The sequence below is a fragment of the Somniosus microcephalus genome, chromosome 28 (genome assembly GCF_052327205.1).
Source record: "Somniosus microcephalus isolate GS21.2 chromosome 28, FLI_Smic_1.0, whole genome shotgun sequence".
NCBI classification, from domain to species: Eukaryota; Metazoa; Chordata; class Chondrichthyes; order Squaliformes; family Somniosidae; genus Somniosus; species Somniosus microcephalus.
In genome coordinates, this window is record NC_141014.1 from 42,206,929 (window position 1) to 42,226,567 (window position 19,639).

The 19,639-nt window shown below is 45.1% G+C and overlaps 1 protein-coding gene across 2 annotated transcripts; it reads right to left on the minus strand.

Moving 5' to 3' along the window:
* Positions 1–257: 257 nt before the first annotated feature.
* wbp11 (WW domain binding protein 11) lies at positions 258–18,354 on the minus strand. 2 transcript variants are annotated; one of them, XM_085969034.1, is made up of 11 exons: positions 18,163–18,354; positions 14,978–15,009; positions 13,704–13,797; positions 12,855–13,051; positions 10,004–10,137; positions 8,894–9,093; positions 8,525–8,734; positions 7,172–7,270; positions 5,322–5,603; positions 3,907–4,089; positions 258–2,673 (listed from the first exon to the last, which is right to left on the minus strand). In XM_085969034.1, exons 1-11 carry the CDS (start codon positions 18,224–18,226, stop codon positions 2,258–2,260), a joined length of 1,911 nt encoding a protein of 636 aa, XP_085825160.1. In that variant the 5' UTR covers positions 18,227–18,354; the 3' UTR covers positions 258–2,257. The 2 variants fall into 2 exon arrangements, with proteins under 2 accessions (XP_085825160.1, XP_085825161.1); XM_085969035.1 differs by lacking the exon at positions 14,978–15,009.
* Between the last annotated feature and the right edge of the window lie 1,285 nt (positions 18,355–19,639).

Sequence of the window (19,639 nt, forward strand, 5' to 3'; positions counted from 1 at the left end):
TATGGTATTCTAATTTACTGCACATTTTTTGTTGAAATGTTATTATAAATACAAGTATGTAAATATCATGACCTACATTGTTATCAACCAAGAATATTCTAGTTATTCAAAGCAGATTGTTGGGATGGAGTTAAAACATGAGAACAGTTGGATGTATTATGAATTTACTGAGACCACAGGAAAAGATGTAGGATATTTCACTTGAGCAAAGGAACTCGTGATTATCTCAGGTATAAATAAAAGCAAGAGATACCATCTTTGGACCAATTCTGTTTACTTCATCCTGTATAACATTTAAACAAACCCAAAGGGATCAAACACTACAATAATTCACTACAATTAATACTTTTAAAATTGCAGTGCCTCACTGTTCAGGTGCATGGAATATTGGAGTGAACTCATGTTGTCACCAGAGTTTCTGTAATATGTAAATGGAAAATGTATGAAATATTTGTACAATTTCCACTTCAACTAGGTTGTGTCTGGAGAGAGAATTTTGAGATCTACAACACTAGGCTGAAATACTGGTGGTACTAGCAACAGGAGCATTTTGAGGTGATAAATTAGCAGTGGCACACAAGAATGGTGTGGCTCATTAATGACCATTGGCTTCAGTGATTTTCCTACAATGTATTGGTATACTAAATGTGGCATCAGCATAAAGCCATCCCTATACTTTTCCCTTATGATATTTTTCTTTTAAGTTCTATGTTTTCACCTTATACATTGGCGGATGTGCAAACATGTATGAAAAGTAGGTTTGTCTATAGGATTCAATGCAGCTCCCAATTAATTGCAACAATCAAATACATCAGTTCGAATGAAAAGTAGTTTTGGGTCATTGTTTTAAAGTTATCTTCATTTCCAAATTTCCATTAAAATTTCTTGCTTTTCCATAGAAAAGCTCAATAAAATTCAGCCTAAGATTTTTAATTTCACATTGCGCACTGGCAAAAGATGAAGTATCAAATTACTCTCTTACCAATCAATCAATTGCCAAGACAATCTTAAGAGATCTCTAGAACTTTATTGTAATGCAAAGAATAATAGACTGGTAACTTTTACCAGTCCATCCAGTTTTTCTCTCAGTATCCAGCAGTACTGAGACAGTACCATCGAAAGGTTATTGTAAAACATGAAAAATAGGAAGAGAGAGCACAAGAATTTATTTCAAAGAGGACCTCGGCATCTCGCCCACATACTGCTGTAAAGACCTGGTAGAGAGACCACTGAAGGGCTGCTATACAACTCAAACTTTTAGATCATGGTTTCAGAAGTTGAATGAAGTAGGGATCAATAGAAGGAGATGCCCCCTCACCTAATCATGCTGCCAGTACAAGCCCAATGATTATACCGACTCGTAAAGCCAATGAACTGATCTAAACTACTGCACTGAAGAGACACAAGACTCCCAAGTGCATGACCATTGTTACCGGCTTTGTTCCGAACCTTCTTATGAATAATTGTTTAACCAATCTGAACTTTGTACTCATCAAGTTGAGAGATGTTAGTCCTGGGAAATAGAACACTTCCCATTTCAGCCACCCCGTGTTAACGACAAGCATTCCCAGGTCCCAGTGCGGCTAGACACAGAGTAAAGCTCTCTTTATTCGGCCCCACCCCCAGATTAGAACCCGCTATGCCCCAGCATAACATTTCTTCATTACCCATATCAACCATCCTGTTTGTCTGCCTGTTAGGCAATTTAGTGTCAATTTAAGGGCACAAAGACTTTGCTGACCTGTGAAGCTGGAGTTTAAATTATGCACGAGTGCGAGTGATGTTTGCCATTTGCTGTAAAAGTCGTGTAATGTTTACACCTTTTAAAAACATCCCGGGCATGCCTCTCCCTTGGAACAGCCATCTTTTTAACCTGGTTGTGGTAATACATAATCTAACCAACTACCAAAACATATGTTTGGCTCTATATACACGTTGACATGCAACGTTTTACTTGAACCCTATTTATTGCCCCATATATTAGAGGTTTGGAAGTGGGCAGCAGGTCTGATATTCAGCCACAGTGTTTTCAAACTCACGAGTGAGGGTCTGTTCTCAGCTGCACAACTTCAACCACAATAGGTTAGGGGGTTGAGATTTACCACATGTACAATGTTTGTTCAGTCAGTGCACCACACAAGCATTCAGATTTCACAAATGTTTTAAAAAAATACAAAGCAAACTTGGGAATGAATATACACACAAATCTCAAACAAACGCTGAGCAGTTGGTAGTCTAGGGCACAAGTCTGGGTTAGTTATAAAAGCCCTTCCATTTCTTTCATGAAAGACTCGTAGATATCGTCCTTTGTTTGGATAGAGACGGCAGGTGTGGCTTTTGGTATTGGCTTCACTGGGGCAACAATCTCTTCCTCTCCCTTCTTCACTGGTGCTTGATTCTTGTTTTCTCGCTTGACACGCAGGGCGGTGGGTACAAAGCGGGTGATCTCTGCCTTGGGGTTGGTGATTTGGGGCTTTGCACTGATGGTGGCAATGGCTTTCTTCTCGATGGTGGTCATGTTCTCGTCCATCTTTGGGCGCTGGATGAGACTTGGCGGAGCACTGAGGACACCAGGGTTGGGCACTGGGGCTGGAGGGAACAATCCTGGTGGTGCAGGCCCCAGTGGAGGGGCCATTGGTGGGCGGATCATACCTGGCCGAGGAGGTGGGATACCTAGGAGGAGGGGGAAACGGTTAGGTTTGGAGTATATAGTTTCTGAAAATCATCGCATAATCACTTTCCTTCAGAGAACTTCTGGCATACTGTACAAATCAAATGTATCGGACTCTTTCTCCTTTTAATTAATATAACTTAGATAAGCAAACTATGTGCAAGATACATTCATGGAATTTAAAGCCAGATACAATTATGAACTAAAAATAAATTACATTAAAAATGTACAAATTGTATCACCTTTTATGTGTAAAACCCTTCCTTTTATTTGAGTGACTGCCCACAGATCATTTAGCACTTCAAATGCCAAGTTCTGTTTATTATAACACTTGTTCATCAGAGTCAGGGCGTTGTTTCCAATGTACTCCTGATAAATTGCAGGACTTGGCGAATCAGAGATTTCAATCAGATTCCATGGCGGACCATGAGGCAGGCGGCTATTAATATCATTATGGTTTCAAAAAAATTTAATTAAATAAGGCTTTGGAAGACAGCAGTAGTTCCCAATGTATTATCTGAATAAATACTGTGTGTTTCCATGCATTTTGCAAATTCTTAACATTCAGTACAAATTTTGAAAAAAAAAATTGTTGCAGAGGTTCTACCAAAGAAAAATACAGATTCTGAACAAAAGTCTGATATCTTTAAAAAAAAAACAAAGAAGTTGTGTACTAACTGCTTTATTAGGGGGCAACGCTGAACACAAACTCTGTTGAGGGGGGGCGGGGGAAAGAGGTCCTTATGTTAAATGCAACTTCACTTCCAGTTAGTGCCGTTTTACAGTTTAGGGGAGAGCTTTTATAAACACCTAATTCACAATGTCAGGGATGTATTTACACTTCCAGCTCCTCGGAAATGTCTCGATTTGAATGCGTGCTAACAGCTGAACGGGCCGCACATCGGTCCTTTTTGGTCTACATGCAAAAATTGTCTTTGGAGACAGCAGTAATTTTCCTTTCTCATCAGTTTAACAATGCTTAAGCTAATTGGAGAATTTCCAAGGTCATTTGATAAATTGAGGGGGGGGGGGGCGGGGGAAACTGTCCCTACTGGGCTTCTGAAGGGGGTTGAAGAATACAGCGTTCTGTCACGTAACGTTAGGGGGCGTCCCACTATGTTAAATGGATCACGCGTGTTATGCTCACAGCCCCACCTGCAGGTGCAATACCATCGAGTGTCATGACCACGGTTTATAAACATGTAATAGATATCACTGTAACCATTCTATCTTACCTGGGGGTGCAGGTGGTGGCAATCTGGGAGGGGGTCCCCGAGGTGGTGGGCCAGGAGGAAGGCCTGGCGGGGGTCCTGGTGGTGGGCCTGGAGGTCGCCCAGGAGGTGGTCCAGGAGGAAGCAGTCGTGGAATCGGCCCTCTAATGCCAGGTAACCCTGGTGGTCGTATGAATGGGGGCGCACCTGTAATGAACAGCTCACAATTATAAATCAGACTGCACATCACCAATCAGAGTGCTGAATCCTCTCGGTGCTACCACATAGTTTAAAAAAGAGAAAACAGGATTAAACTATCAAACTATTCACAAATATTATAAAGTCCCAGAAAGACCCTGCACTGCTATTCTAAATATTCCAAAACAATTCTCAAATTTCTAGGACGTTTCATAGGAGACCAAATTAGAACACCAATTACAAATTGCATTTCCAAGTTTGTGGCACAGCCTGTGAATCAAGTGATTGATCAGTCCTAGAACAAGATCAAAGATTTATTAAGGACGGGAGATTGTTCTAAACCTATGTGAAGATTGAGCTGATCAAGGCGAGGGGTGTTGGTACTGAAGAAGAAGAAACCTTGTTTCAGGCACCCAATGGCAGGATTGAGCACTCCTACATCACGTACAGTAGTTAGATGCAGAGTACAGGTCCCTCTACACTGCCCCAATAATATGCCTCAGCCCCAGAGGAACATCCCACAAATGCAACTTAAAAACAATTCTAAATACTCTGCTAGCCTTATTTTGCCATCAACTCTCCCTTCAATTATTTGGGATTTATTTTTCCTTGGTCTCTATCGAATACTGTGTTCCATTGATTCAAACCCCCTTTTCTGAAAGACACAAGTCGAACCTTTCTCCCCTTCCTTTCTCAGTCCTGAGGTGGAAGCAGCTTCAAGAACAGTTTTCCTTTGGCCAATCAAGCCCTAGCACTCCGCAGACTGGCCTGGGCACACACAGTGTCTTGCATCAAAGGTCCAGTCCTCCTCGACAACTTATTGCACTTCCATCGGTGGCGAGACTGTGCGCTGACAAGATGCTATCCACGGCATAACCACGGGTTAAAAAACTATTAATTTACTGCACTGACTGCACCGCTAATTGCCACAAAAGACTCAATTCTACGATGCTTAAAGAAGGAACTTTGAACCGATATCGATGCCCCACCCCCTCCCCACTTCAACCATGCGTGTTTTAACTGTGCATAATTCAGTTCCACCAGAATCAGGCTCAGCAACCCCAAGCAAGATCTCCCAACAAGGCAGAGGGTACAAGCTGATCGCAATGACTGGTTAGTGTTATTTTAAATAGGCTGGTGACGACGGGACTCCCTTCTTCAAGTTTGTTCCATAAATGGTTTTATTCCCATAGTCACACCAATTAGAGTTGGAGGATTGCCACTTTAACTCAGTTTCTTACCTGGAGGCGGTCCTGGTGGCAGACCAGAAGGTGGTCCCGGGGGTCTCAGTGGAGGAACAGGAGGAGGTCCAAGTGGTGGAGGCCCGGGCATTGGTGGGGCTTGCATTGGTGGCCTGGGCGGCATCTGAGTTGGTGGTGGTACCTGCGGTCCCTCTGGCCGCGATTCCTCCCGGTGTCGCTTTTCTCGACTTTGCTCCTCTGTGTCCATCTTTTCCTCGTCTGCGCCTCCCTCGGTATTGGCTTCCTCCTCCTCCTCCTCTTCGTCCTCGGGGAAATCTTGACCTATTAGGAGGCAGATACGGTGTTAATTTCACCATTCTGCACACGTAGAGCTCGACATAAACACTGAAGAAAAGAAATCACTACGGATTGGCTGCCAGAGAGTCAAGAGGATCCACACTGGCCCTAAACTGGATCAAACCACGGATTCCCCTTAAAGTCAATAGAGCCACAATGTGGCTGTCCCCATGTCATCCATCACCAGAGGGGCAAACAAACTCAACATGCCAGTCTGCACAAGGGTAAATTATATTCTAAAAAGGTATGATGGGAAATTATCATCCCAGGTCCAATACTGCTAACGAGGTGTGTCCTGGTTACTAGCCTGGTATTCATTGCTAGCTGCTTTAGCACTAGTGTAAAATGCCATTGCCCTGAAATTCCAGTCTCCTATCATAACTACAGCAAGAGGCCGGCGGAACTCGAGGGAAACATTGTAAATGGCTTTTTATTAAGCAATTTATTGGAGGTTCTGCTGGTCTCCTGCCAACGTTGCAGGGAGAACCTCTGTGGAATTTCATGATGTCAGCACCTTATCTAGATCCCTAGCTATCCAAGGACTATTTGAAATCTTGGATTCTCTTCCTTCTCCCACCACCCCAATTTTCTCCTGAAGATAATAATTATCGCTGCGATACAGTTACACAGCTGCCGGGGCACCAGGTGGCTATTCTCCATGTGAACCCCGGCATTTTCACCGTGGCGAGGAGGGCATCACAGGCAAGCCTGAATGTTGCCTTAACTAACGTCCACACGTATGCAACTTCCAACCGGAGTTACTGGATACTGAGCAGCAGCTGATTTTTCCCTTCCGTAATCTGGGGAGCTGAGGCCATTTGTAGTGTAATTTATTAGCTCCCGTTTAAATCATTATAGACTTTTTTTCCCCCATAGAATCATAAAAACTTACAGCATAGAGGGCGACCATTCGGCCTGTCGGGCCTGTGCCGGCTCTTTGAAAGAGCAGTCATGCTTAGTCCACCTCCTCTGCTTTTTGTCCATAACCCTGAAAGCTCCTCGTCCTCGAGCACCTGTCCAGCTCCCCTTTAAAATTATTGATGGTATCAGCTTCCACCACCTTTTCAGGTGAGGCGTTCCAAATCCTGACAACTCAGTGAGAAGATTTCTCCTCATCGCCCCTCTAGATCTTTTGCCAATGATTTTGAAACTATGACCTCTAGTTATTGGCCCACTCACCAGATGAAACAGCCTTTCTCTAGGTACTCTAATGCCTACTTTTAATATAATATTTTACTTGCCATTTGCTAATGCTTCATTACGGCTTTCCAGATCAGTATTGTCTAACGGCCGTCTCTTATGAAATGCCTTACCATCATACACTGTGGATCAAACGTGGGTCCTTTCAGGGCTGTATGGCTTAGCAGGTAAGAGAACCAGCAGTACAGTTACTTGCTAAGCTATTGGAGGACTAGGCCCCCTGTCCATGGCTATCTGCACACTACCATCTACTGTCTCCCAATGTGAAATGCCATGAGCCCTGTATCAGTACCACTTACAGATCATTCACTCCCTCTCTCCAATGGAGGCGGTTAGAACCCACCGTTACTCACCCGCCATTCGAAGCATCATGGCCTGCAGAGGGGTCAGCTCCTTCAGGTTTTTCTTTTTCTTCTTTTTGTCCTGCACGTCTGCAAACCGCACACTGCGCCCTGTGGAAAGAGAATACACACACACACAGTCAAAATGTTTCAGTGTTCTGGTAAACAGCAAACCGCACACTGCGCCCTGTGGAAAGAGAATACACACACACACAGTCAAAATGTTTCAGTGTTCTGGTAAACAGCAAACCGCACACTGCGCCCTGTGGAAAGAGAATACACACACACACAGTCAAAATGTTTCAGTGTTCTGGTAAACAGCAAACTGCGCCCTGTGGAAAGAGAACACACACACACAGTCAAAATGTTTCAGTGTTCTGGTAAACAGCAACCTACAAGGAAAGGCACCGCAGTCTTGCCATAAGCCGTCAATCTCTGTCATCGTTCACATGGATTTTAAATGAATTTACATTTGGGCTTTAGCAACCTAGTTAGAACGACTGTCAACACATTTGTGCCATTTGCAAAGCAACACATCTGGGCTCTGCATCAACTAGAAATTGCTGTGACTCAGGTTCACAGAAGCACTAACTAGAAAGTACAATATTGGACACAGATCCATCTACAGATTGAAAACATGATTGCCAGTGAAGTGGGGAAAGAGTTAAAATAACATCGCTGACAGCTCACAGAATGGTGTGAGAGACAGTTGTTGACATGAAAGACCACATCCATAAGGTGTGGTCAAGATAACTGACCTTTGAGACTAAAAACTCAGTTGAGACATGATGTCCAGCACTTCAGCTGCCCTGAGGGTTTTATTATCTGGGTCACAATGCTTCCAAGTTATCTTTTAATCAGCGATCAGCAGTTTGGGCTAATAATTGAGTATGCAGCTTACACATGTTTACCTTAGGACATGTAACCCAATCCGTGAAGGTGCATGCGGGCCAAGATCCATTCAGGTTGCGGGAATGAATTGTGCATGAGGCCGCCATGCTTATTTGAATGTATAAAAATGTAGTGCTTGCTCTAACAATTTGGAGAAGTCTGGCTAAGACAGAACAGATTGTCTCCCCACCGGTGTAATAAAGACAACTTGACTATCGATCTAAAACCTTGTGTCGCGTGTTGGTTTAAAATACTCCACATCACCAGACAGTGTGGTGCTGCAGTACACTGGAGATCAATGAGTGTTACCATGGAAAGCTGGGTCATGGTCCAACTCGATCACTCCCACAAATTGACCCTGTAATGGGAGGGGAGGTGAACTGTCAGGCACCACCTTAACAAATAAGATTAAAAAAACAGATGGAAGGGTGACTGAATTACATCAGGCAACAACCCAATGAAACTACAACATACCTGGTTTATCATCATCTAGCCTTGAATTTTCATCATCTTCATCTCGATGCCGAAAATCATCATCGTCATCATCACTGTCTTTATCTTTTGAGTCATCGCTGTCTTCATCCTGGTCCTCTCGATCTCCATCTTGATCCTGCTCCATGTCCTCAGGGTAATCATCATCCCCACTGTCGTCCTCCTCCTCATCCTCTTGCATATCCTGAATTGCTAAAAGGCAAAGTAAATGTCAGGATAGTATAGACAGTACTCCACATACACTGTGGAATTATATTCACAGCATTACACTAACACACAGAGCACCAGAATAAAAACAGAAAATACTGGAAATACAAGCAGGTCCACCAGCACCTGTAAAGGATGTCTTACCGGTTTCAGGATCATAAACGTTATCTTCATCTTTTCCCTTCAGAGGTAAGCCTGGAGGGGGACCCATCCTTCGTGCATAAGCTGCTAACACCTGAGGTGGGGGTGGCCCTGGGGGTGGGCCAGGGGGCTTCTTACCAGGTGGCAATCGTGGAACCCCATGTGAAGGAGGGGCCATGAGTGTAACAGGTTTGGAGGGTGGCCTGGAGGGAAGAATAACCATGATGATGAATATTTTTCACAAAGGTCCATTAAAAATAAATCACCTCAAATTGCCCCAACACCAGGCGTCTGTAAACCCCAGTACTTCACCCTAACACGATACATATTATCGAGGCACAATCCTAATTTAGGGCGATAAAACCCATAATCTAACTATCCTGTCATGTTTTTCACTACTGAGTGATATTAATATTAAAAATCTTAAGTCTGGCACTTTCCATTACAAATTCCTATCTAGATTTATACTGGAAACTGCCATGTAATCTCGTCACGCTGTAATTACACCCTCCCACCAGTGGACACACTAGAGTGCCATTACGAGCAGGAACATAGAACTAAAGGATGATGTACTTACAGCGGCAGTTCCATCATAAATGCAAATAAAGGAATTTATATTGGAAACACAAAAATAAAGTCGGAATGTATGACTTTAATATAGGGATTGAATTACGTCTGTTTGCTCTGGTCCAAATTATTCTTCGCCCTCTAATGTTGCTTCACTTTGTCTTGATTCTTCTTGTGTAATGTCACTGGAGATTGGAATAGATGTAAATTTTTTATATTTTACTAGCGACTGTACACTTAATAAAATCTAGTGTGGAAAAAACACCTACGGTCTGAAAGTGTAAAAGTTCACATTCACCATTATATTTTCCTAAAATCCAACCGATAACCTTGATAATGTTACATGCCACTTATCTGTGACAATAAACCTCACTCACCCACAAGCCAATTCCTTTCAGCTCTGGTAGACTGCATTACCATTAGAGGGTAAGATCAGCATTATACCCTATGTGGTGCTTACCCCAGAAGCCAATGCCTCCTGTTTTAAATATTCACTGCTCACGTACATGTCCAACGGGCTTTTGGTGCAAATGAATTGCTGCTCACCCATAAGCTGATGTCTTTTTCAATATGGATGGTGGCTGAGCACCAGGGAGGGGGATATCCTGAATCATGATGTTTGATGGCGCGTGAGGCATGTCTGGCAGTGGAATACTCTCCACCTCCACGTGTTGGGCATTCTGTACAAACAAGAAAAACAGCCACATACTTACACTGCACTGATGAAGCAATAGTATTTTTAGAACATGCACTGACAACAACGATCCTTGATGCAACCTTTTGGCTTCCCACTGCAGTAAGCTCCTCACATAAAGGCACTTAATGTCTTTGGGAGTTATTTTACTATAAAGCAGCCGAAGGCAGGCATGTAGAACCCCTGCCAGCATCTGCACTTGGAATTATAAATGCCCAACGGCAGCAGAGATCAGTTTTGGCGAGTCTTGTGAATTGTTGCCAGTTGCACTGTGTTTTTTTCTGGCCAGAGAACAGTGTGAGTGAAACAGCAAAGAGTTCAGATGGGCTCCAGGAGCCTGATATTAGAAAGCTCTCCCGAAACCAGAGGAATGCAACTCTACCTTTAGAAACTGCCAAACACAAGGGAATTCATTTTAAATACATACTTGCAAGCCCACTCATCCACTTCTCACATAAAAACAGAATAACTGAACTGTTCTTTCTATGTTAGCTGAAATCCTTCACTGCACTTTAAAAAACACACATGTTACAGCGTCTTTGTCCCACCATCATTTAAAAAGCTCCCATTTTACGTCACTTCATATTAGGCTCGGAGAAGTGTTTGCTGCTGATACAAGTTTGCTCTCATTCCTCCCTCAGCCCTGAACTGATTTTGTCAGAGCCATTCTACAGAAAGCTGTGAGCTGCACTCATCCCACTGGTTTCAGTACAGCTCCTTCTGTAAAACACCACGTCTGTTAATATCTGCCCCGAACTGAAAGGCAACGCGAAAAATAAGGAAAGCACTTCAATCTCCAGCACGAAGGTGAAACTCATGCAGAATTTATTGTGTGTAACTCCTGCGCTTCATTGAATACCTCCTCCACAGCAACATCTGGTAGCAATTGCAACAGACAGTCTCACTACAGGGTAGTCTCCTTTTGCTAACAAAGTTCCGCATGACTCCTTTTTGGAATCCTCTATTTTGAGGACATTATCCTTTATTACAGAAGATGGCAGCAAAGGTGGTTAACCAGCACCTTCAAAGGGAGGTCAATACTGTCAGAGCAACATGAAAGTGCTGTCTTAGATATAGGTCCAAGAGATCCATTGAGCACTTCCCTTTCCGTCAGTGCAGCTGCTTTGTAAGTGGGATTTTATCCATTAATCTTTTGTTTGAAGCAAAGGAAAAGATAAAGGCAGCGAATTCAGGCCATAGCACCACATTCCCCGGAGAACGCGGGCTTGGAACCAGCGGTGGTGGGGCACCCTGGGAAATCGGAAAGTTAAACAGCCAGTAAGACAATCAGCTGGCCACCAACAATAGGCTATTTATCGGTGTGGCTCAAAAGCTTTTAACCACAAACAAATTCAGATACTTCCCCACTCGGATGATGTGATGACCACTGCTCCACGAGCCACACAAAGAGCATCACCCATTAAAGGTGCACTTACAACTGCAGTAACCGCAAGATCCTGCAAATCCATTGGCAGGATAGGCGCACCAACGTCAGTGTTCTCGCTCAGGCCAACATCCCCAGCGTCGAAGCTCTGACCACGCTCGATCAGCACCGATGGACGGGTCACATCGTCTGCATGCCCGATACGAGACTCCCAAAACAAGCGCTCTACTCGGAACTGCGACACGGCAAGAGAGCCCCAGGTGGGCAGAGGAAACGCTTCAAGGGCACCCTCAAAACCTTCTTGAAAATGTGCAATATTCCCACCGACACCTGGGAAGCTCTGGCCCAAGACCGCACAAAGTGGAGGAGAAGCATCCGGGAAGGCGCCGAACATCTCGAGTCTCTTCGCCGGGAGCAAGCGGAAGCCAAGCGCAAACAGCGGAAGGAGCGCACGTCAACCCAAGCACCCCACTCATCCACCCCTTCAACCACCATCTGCCCCACCTGTGACAGAGACTGCAGGTCCCGCATTGGACTCATCAGTCACCTGAGAACCCATTTTTAATGTGGAAGCAAGTCATCCTCGGTTCCGAGGGACTGCCTAAAAAGATTGAGTTTAAAAAAGTCATTTGGAGAATAACAACAGGGATTGCACGCAGATGAACAGCCCATGCCTTAAAAAAAGAAGCGCTCTCCCTTAAAGTGTAAGAGTTATTTTTCTCTCAGTGTCACATCAATATTGTCAGGTCAGGTGCAATGCAGATTAAAACTCCCTGTTCCCTGCCCCAACAATGTGTCTCAACCCTAAGAGAGAGAAATCCCACTGCACTATTGTGACAATTTTCCACATCAGCTACCCTGGTCTTTGTGAGTGAGATTGTTAATTTAGTGACAAATTGGAGGCAGTTTTGTGGTTTCGGTCCAAACCCACTGGAAACTGGATCGAGACTCACCAAACTTGTCCTTTTCATTTATTGGTGCACTCCACCCCAACACACAGGTGAAGTGACACTGGGAGACCAAGGTCACTGCCGAGTCACATAAAACAAACCAGAGTGACCTTCTATTATAGGACATTAAATACAGGAATGGCAATGTACCAGGTAAAGCAGCGTATCTATCCACTCTAGAACTAGGCAATTAAGAAATATCACCCATTCTATTACAGCTTTCCACAGAACTGAATAAGACGACCATTATGGTTAACAAAAAGGTTATACACAGAAATGGTTTGGTGACACAGAACACAGGCAACAGAACACAGGCAACAGAACACAGGCAACAGAACACAGGCAACAGCCACTCAACTCGTCCCTCACCTTGACAGCATCGAAGAACTGGCAGAGTTGCGATCGTTTCTGTTCATATTCAGTCTCAAGCTTCCGCAGCTCCTTATAAAAATCTGTATTTTCCTTCTCGTACAGACGCAAGATCCGCTCAAATGTCTCTCGTAGCTTTTTCCGCTTGTCTTTCAGCACCTTCTCATTAAGCTGGGGCTGCTGCACGGGATTGAACTCTGTACAAAACCACGAGAAAATAATCTTCAAAACATAGCATGCAGAACATACAATGTCATTCAGCACATGCGGGGGGGGGGGGGGCAGGCAGCCTGCGGGGGGCGGGGGTGGGGGCAGGCAGCCTGCGGGGGGGGGGGGGGGGGCAGACACACCCATAAACCTGCCCCAAAATACTTAAATAATGTGCCCAAACCCCAGTCTCAAGCCCTGGCCCAACAGTGTGACATACCTGTGGCCTCCTTAGTATGAACCAAAGTAGATACATACTAATCAGAATTTTGAAACTCTACAGATTATTTCAATTATAAGCAAACTGGAACAATTGAGAATCGAAAACCAACAAATAAATGAAAAGAACTGTTCACTGGCTGCTCATAATAATGTGGGAATTCGGATTAAGCAACGTGGCAGCTTAGGGGGTGGCGCAGTGATTGGAATATTGGGCTATCCACCAAGACGTCCAACCTAAACCTCCAATCTCCCCGAGCATGAATATGACACCTTCAACCAGGAAGCAACCATGTTTCAGCACATTTTAAATCTAATGGCAACGTTTGTTTTTAAAAGGTGTTCTTCCAATGTCACGAACACTCTTTGAAAATAAATGATCACATAGCTTTATCCTAGATTCTTCTAATTCCTGTTCTTTACCCATTTCATCCAGTTTCTCCATGTCTTTGATTATCTGTTTGGGGTCCTTCATCTTGAGCACGGCAGCCCGCACCATCATTCGCTGCTTCTTGTTCTGTGAGGTACGGAACACAAAGGTTACCCAGGAATCCACCACGGATTTAAATTCACACCAAAAGCACTTGCGTGATTTGCAGCTGATTTAACAACAACAACAAAATCCATGGCAACTTAACTGAACTAAATCAGTGAGCTGAAGAAACCACACGCAGTTATGGTCAATTCTTCTGTGTGTTCGACAAACCTAAACTTACAACTGGTCTGACAGGCGATCTTTCTCATCTTCAATCTCAATCTCTCCATTTCCAATTTGCAACCTTTCTGGTCTCTATTCACTCCGTACTACAACGGTCATTGTTTCTCTGCACTATCCTCTCCTGTTCTTCCTAAACTCTAAGTGGGTCAACCTATTGGCTCTTCCTGTTCCCTCCACTGTGCTGAGATTGAGACTGACTGCAGTCTCCTTCTCTTCACGTGTGAGACTAGGCCGTCAGTATCTGGAGGACATCACAGCCAAGCCTGATTCTATCGTCACCCAAAGTTCGCATGAATACACTTTCCAGCAGCAATCACTGGATAGCAATCAGGAGTGAGAACACTGGCTGATTTTTTTTAATTCTCCATCCAAGTTCAGGGAGATGGAGGTCAATTGATCAACTGCTGCCCCAGCTCAAATCAGCTAACTCAGCACAGACATGGGATTTTCCTGGGATCTTCCTGCTGGGGATGGCTCAGAATCACACCAGGTAGCTCATTTACCCACCAAGCCATCAGTGGAAATTGAATGTTATATGGTTGAAAGGTCAAGGACAAGGGAGCATAGTCACGAGATTTAGAACAGAGGACAGGAGAAACTTTACAAGGGGGAGAGGTTGGGGCAGAAACGATGTCAAGGTTAGATTGGATAAGTGGATGAAGGGAAAGGGGTTGAAGGGATCTGGGCACAGGGTGAGTAAATTAGATTCGAACTATTACTTGTATGGAGGGGAAATGCCGACACGGGCTAGTGGGCCGAATGCGAGCAATAGTTCAAATCTAATTTTCTGTGTGGTAACTTCTATGCCTTTCCATGTGTAATGCAAATTACACCCATGTAACATTTCACTTGCCTGGATATCCAAAAGTATGTTTGGCACACAAACCACCCAAAACTTTGCATTAAAAATATCCACACATACTAACGCAAAACAAGAACTCTTAGGCCCTGTGATCCCAAATGAACGTAACTGCCTCACCTTTTTGAGTTCCCGTTTCCTGGCCTCCTTTCCTGTTTAATTAAAAAATTAATCAGATTAGAACTAGGAAGAGAAGAGAGTCTATTATAAAGGATGTGATAACAGGACACTTAGAAAATATCAACAGGATTAGACAAAGTCAACATGGATTTATGAAAGGGAAATTGTGTTTGACAAACCTACTGGAGTTTTTTGAGGATGTAACTGGTAGAATAGATAAGAGAGAACCAGTGGATGTGGTGTATTTGGATTTTCAGAAGGCCTTTGATAAAGTCCCACATATGAGGTTAGTGTGCAAAATTAAAGCACATGGGATGGGGGTAATATACTGGCATGGATTGAAAATTGGTTAACAGACAGGAAACAGAGAGTAGGAATAAATGGGTCTTTTTCGGGGTGGCAGGCCGTGACTAGTGGAGTACCGCAGGGATCAGTGCTTGGGCCCCAGCTATTCACAATATATATCAATGATTTGGATGAGGGAACCAAATGTAGTATTTCCAAGTTTGCCGATGACATGAAACTAGGTGGGATTGTGAGTTGTGAGGAGGATGCAAAGAGGCTTCAAGGCGATTTAGACAAGTTGAATGAGTGGGCAAATTCATGGCAGATGCAGTATAATGCGGATAAATGTGAAGTTATCCACTTCAGTAGGAAAAACAGAAAGGCAGAGTATTATTTAAATGGTGATAGATTGGGAAATGTTGATGTACAGAGGGACCTGGGTGTCCTGTACACCAGTCACTGAAAGCTAACATGCAGGTGCAGCAAACAGTTAGGAAGGCAAATGGTATGTTGGCCTTCACTGCAAGAGGATTTGAGTACAGGAGCAAGGATGTCTTACGACAGTTATACAGGGCCTTGGTGAGACCACACCTGGAGTAGTGTGTGCAGTTTTGGTCTTCTTAGAAACATAGAAAAGTAAGAGCAGGAGTCGGCCATTCGGCCCTTCGAGCCTGCTCCGCCATTCAATATGATCATGGCTGATCCTCTATCTCAATACCATATTCCCACTCTCTCCCCAGACCCCTTGATGTCTTTTGTATCTAGAAATCTATCTAGCTCCTTAAATATATTCAATGACCTTACCTAAGAAAGGATATACTTGCCATAGAGAGAGTGCAGTGAAGGTTCACCAAACTGATTCCTGGGATGCCAGGACTGTCGTATGAGGAGAGATTGGGTCATCTAGGCCTGTATTCACTAGAGTTTAGAAGAATGAGAAGGGATCGCATTGAAACGTATAAAATTCTGACAGGGCTAGACAGACTGGATGCAGGGAGGATGTTTCCCTGGGCTGGGGGGGGGGGTCTAGAACAAGGGGTCACAGTCTCAGGATACGGGGTAGGACATTTAGGACTGAGATGAGAAGAAATTTCTTCACTCAGAGGGTGGTGAACCTGTGGAATTCTCTACCACAGAAGGCTGTGAAGGCCAAGTCACTGAATATATTTAAGTCATCAAGGGGTTTGGGAAGAGAGCGGGAATATGGTATTGAGATAGAGGATCAGCCATGATCATATTGAATGGTGGCACAGGCTCGAATGGCCGACTCCTGCTCCTATTTTTCTATGTTTCTATGAAGGAAGGAAAGTAGTAAGGAAGAGAAAGAATTTCTATAGTACGTTTCACATCCTTGGGACGGCCCAAAGCGCTTTACAGCCAATGAAGTACTTCTTGAAGTGTCGAGTATATTCAAGACAGAGATCAATAGATTTTTGAATATTAAGGGAATCAAGGGATATGGCGATAGTGCAGAAAAGTGGAGATGAGGTAGAAGATCAGCCATGATCTGATTGAATGGCGGAGCAGGCTCGAAGGGACAAATGGCCGACTCCTGCTCCTATTTTTTATGTTCTTATATCACTGTTGTAATGTAAGGAAATTCTGCAGAAAATCTGCGCACAGCAAGCTCCCACAAACAACAATGTGATAATGAGCAAATAATCTGTTTTAGATGTTGGTTGAGGGATAAATATTGGCCAGGTCACCTCTGCTCTTCTTTGAATAGCGCCATGAGATCTTTTATATCCGCCTAAGATGGCAGGTTCAGTGTTTCATCCGAAAGACAGCACCTCTGACAGTGCGGCAATCCCTCAGTACTGGCACTGGGAGTGTTAGCCTAGATTATGCTCAAGTTGCTGGAGTGGGACTTGAACCTCAGACTCAGAAGGAAAAAAAGACTTGCATTTATATAGCGCCTTTCACGACCACTGGACATCTCAAGGTGCTTTACAGTGAATGAAGTACTTTTGGAGTGTAGTCGCTGTTGTAATGTGGGAAAAGCAGTAGCCAATTTGCACTCAGCAATGTGATAATATGAACAGCAATGTGATAATGACCAGACAAACTGTTTTATTGATGTTGATTGAGGGATAAATATTGGCCAGGACACCTGCTCTTCTTCAAAATAGTGCCATGGGATCTTTTATGTCCACCTGAGAGAGCAGACGGGGCCTCGGTTTAACATCTCATCCGAAAGACGGCACCTCCGACAGTGCGTCGCTCCCTCAGTACTGCCCCTCCGACAGTGCGGCGCTCCCTCAGTACTGCCCCTCCGACAGTGCGGCGCTCCCTCAGTACTGCCCCTCCGACAGTGCGGCGCTCCCTCAATACTGCCCCTCCGACAGTGCGGCGCTCCCTCAATACTGCCCCTCCGACAGTGCGGCGCTCCCTCAGTACTGCCCCTCCGACAGTGCGGCGCTCCCTCAGTACTGCCCCTCCGACAGTGCGGCGCTCCCTCAGTACTGCCCCTCCGACAGTGCGGCGCTCCCTCAGTACTGCAGTGGAGTGTCAGCCTAGCTTTATGTGCTCAAAATCCTTGGAGTGGGACTTGAACCCACAGCCTTCTGACTCAGAGGCGAGAGAGTGTTGCCCACTGAGCCACCTCTTACCAACATAAAGCTGTACCTGGGCTTGAGATACGCACTCACTGGTCAGTGACCACAGGGGAGTGAGTGGGTGCAAACCGCAGGGACCCCAGTCTGAGGCTGGAGAGAAGCAACTAGTCCGACCAACGTGGGCCCCAGGTGCACAAACATCAAACCTGGCCCCATTCTCAGTCACACTGAGTGTCACAAGTCCCCACCCTGGCAATGGTGCCTGGAAATCAAACCCTTCCCCCGCCGCTACCGGCGGTTCTCAGACCCCAGCCCCGGGCTCCAGCCTCTCCCGTCCACACTCACGGGCCTGGTCGGTCGGGTTCATGAATTTGCCGCTCTTAGTGGAGCTGGTCGATCGCCGCCCCATCTTGGCGCCGCTTCCCCCTCACTCGCTCGCTGAAATGAAGCAAACTCCAGCCCGGGGCCGCCGCGCTCACAGGCCGGCCGCCATTTTCCGCCTAGCAACCACCTTTCACCCGGCCCGCCGCCGCTTCCGCTTCCGGGGCCTCTGCTCACTGCCCAACAGACTTTCTCCCAAATCATTTCTCCATCACAATATCCCCCCTTTGCACACACTAATCAATGCCCAATAAATAAAATAACATAAAGCTCTTATCAATTAAGTGCATATTTCAAGCCCAGGCACAGTTTTCTGGGGAAAAGAATGGTGTAATATCATTTATTTCTTTGTATGTCTACTGCTTAAAGACATTGTGTGTGTCTGGACTTGGTCGAATACAATAAATGGAGAAACATTGCAAACCATATTTGGTATCGGGATTGAACTTCTTACAGTGTGGACTTAAATATACTTTCAAGTTATGCAACCAGTTACAAAATATTGTAGGATACAGTTCAGATCTGTTCACATGTTTTGGTTTAAAAGGATTTTTCTGACTAAGATAAACACAGCAGTGGCTCTCTGCAATGCAGACGACTCGAAGTTAGCAGAATAAAACAAGGCTTTTATTAGCAAAGAAAAGATGCCGGTGGCTTCACCTGGCGTGCTGCTGTTCTACTGCAGGACAAGCCTGGACTTGTCTTAAGTAGGGCCAGGTATGGGCGGGGCCGACACACAAAGGGGGCGGTGCCCTATACACAATACAAGGTACAAACACCGGAGCAGGCAATACAATATATACAGTTAACTACAGAGTCTGATGAATGACATATTTCATCACATTCACCCCTTCTACAGATTTAGTCTGTCCGGGGCTGTGACCGACGTAACGGTTGCGGTGCCACCGGTGCCGGCTGGGTGTCCCGGGTGGTCTCCTGGGTCTCTGCCGGGGGCGCCACCGGGGTTGTTGACGGAGTAGGTGGTGGGTGTACCGTTGGCTGGTGTTCTTCCGGGGGTGATGAAAAATTAGTGGGTGGGTAATAGTTGTTGTGGTTGTTGTTGTTGTTGTTGTTGTTGTAGTCATTGTCGTTGTTGCTGTTGTTACCGGCTGGGGCGAGGTCTTTTATGGAAACAGTGTCCTCCCGTCTGTCGGCGTGCCGGACATACGCATATTGTGGGTTGGCGTGGAGCAGGTGCACTGGCTCCACGAGGGGGCCGGCTTGTGGCCCCTCACATGCTTCCGCAGAAGTACCGGACCTGGGGTGGAGAGCCATGATGGTATGGATACGCCTGAGGTGGATTTCCGGGGAAACACAAACATTAGCTCATGAGGCGTGGCATTAGTGGCAGTACACAATAGTGACCGTATTGAGTGGAGCACACCTGGGAGGACTTCCTGCCAGCGGGAGATAGGGAGGCCCTTGGTCCTTAGAGTTAGGG

Coding starts and splice junctions, on each gene's coding strand:
- wbp11 (XM_085969034.1), bottom strand. CDS start 18,226: ATGGGGCGGCGATCGACCAGCTCCACTAAGAGCGGCAAATTCATGAAC. Junction 15,010..18,162: donor GAACCCGACCGACCAGGCCC/GTGAGTGTGGAC, acceptor TTAATTAAACAG/GAAAGGAGGCCAGGAAACGG. Junction 8,735..8,893: donor CGTTTATGATCCTGAAACCG/GTAAGACATCCT, acceptor TTTGCCTTTTAG/CAATTCAGGATATGCAAGAG.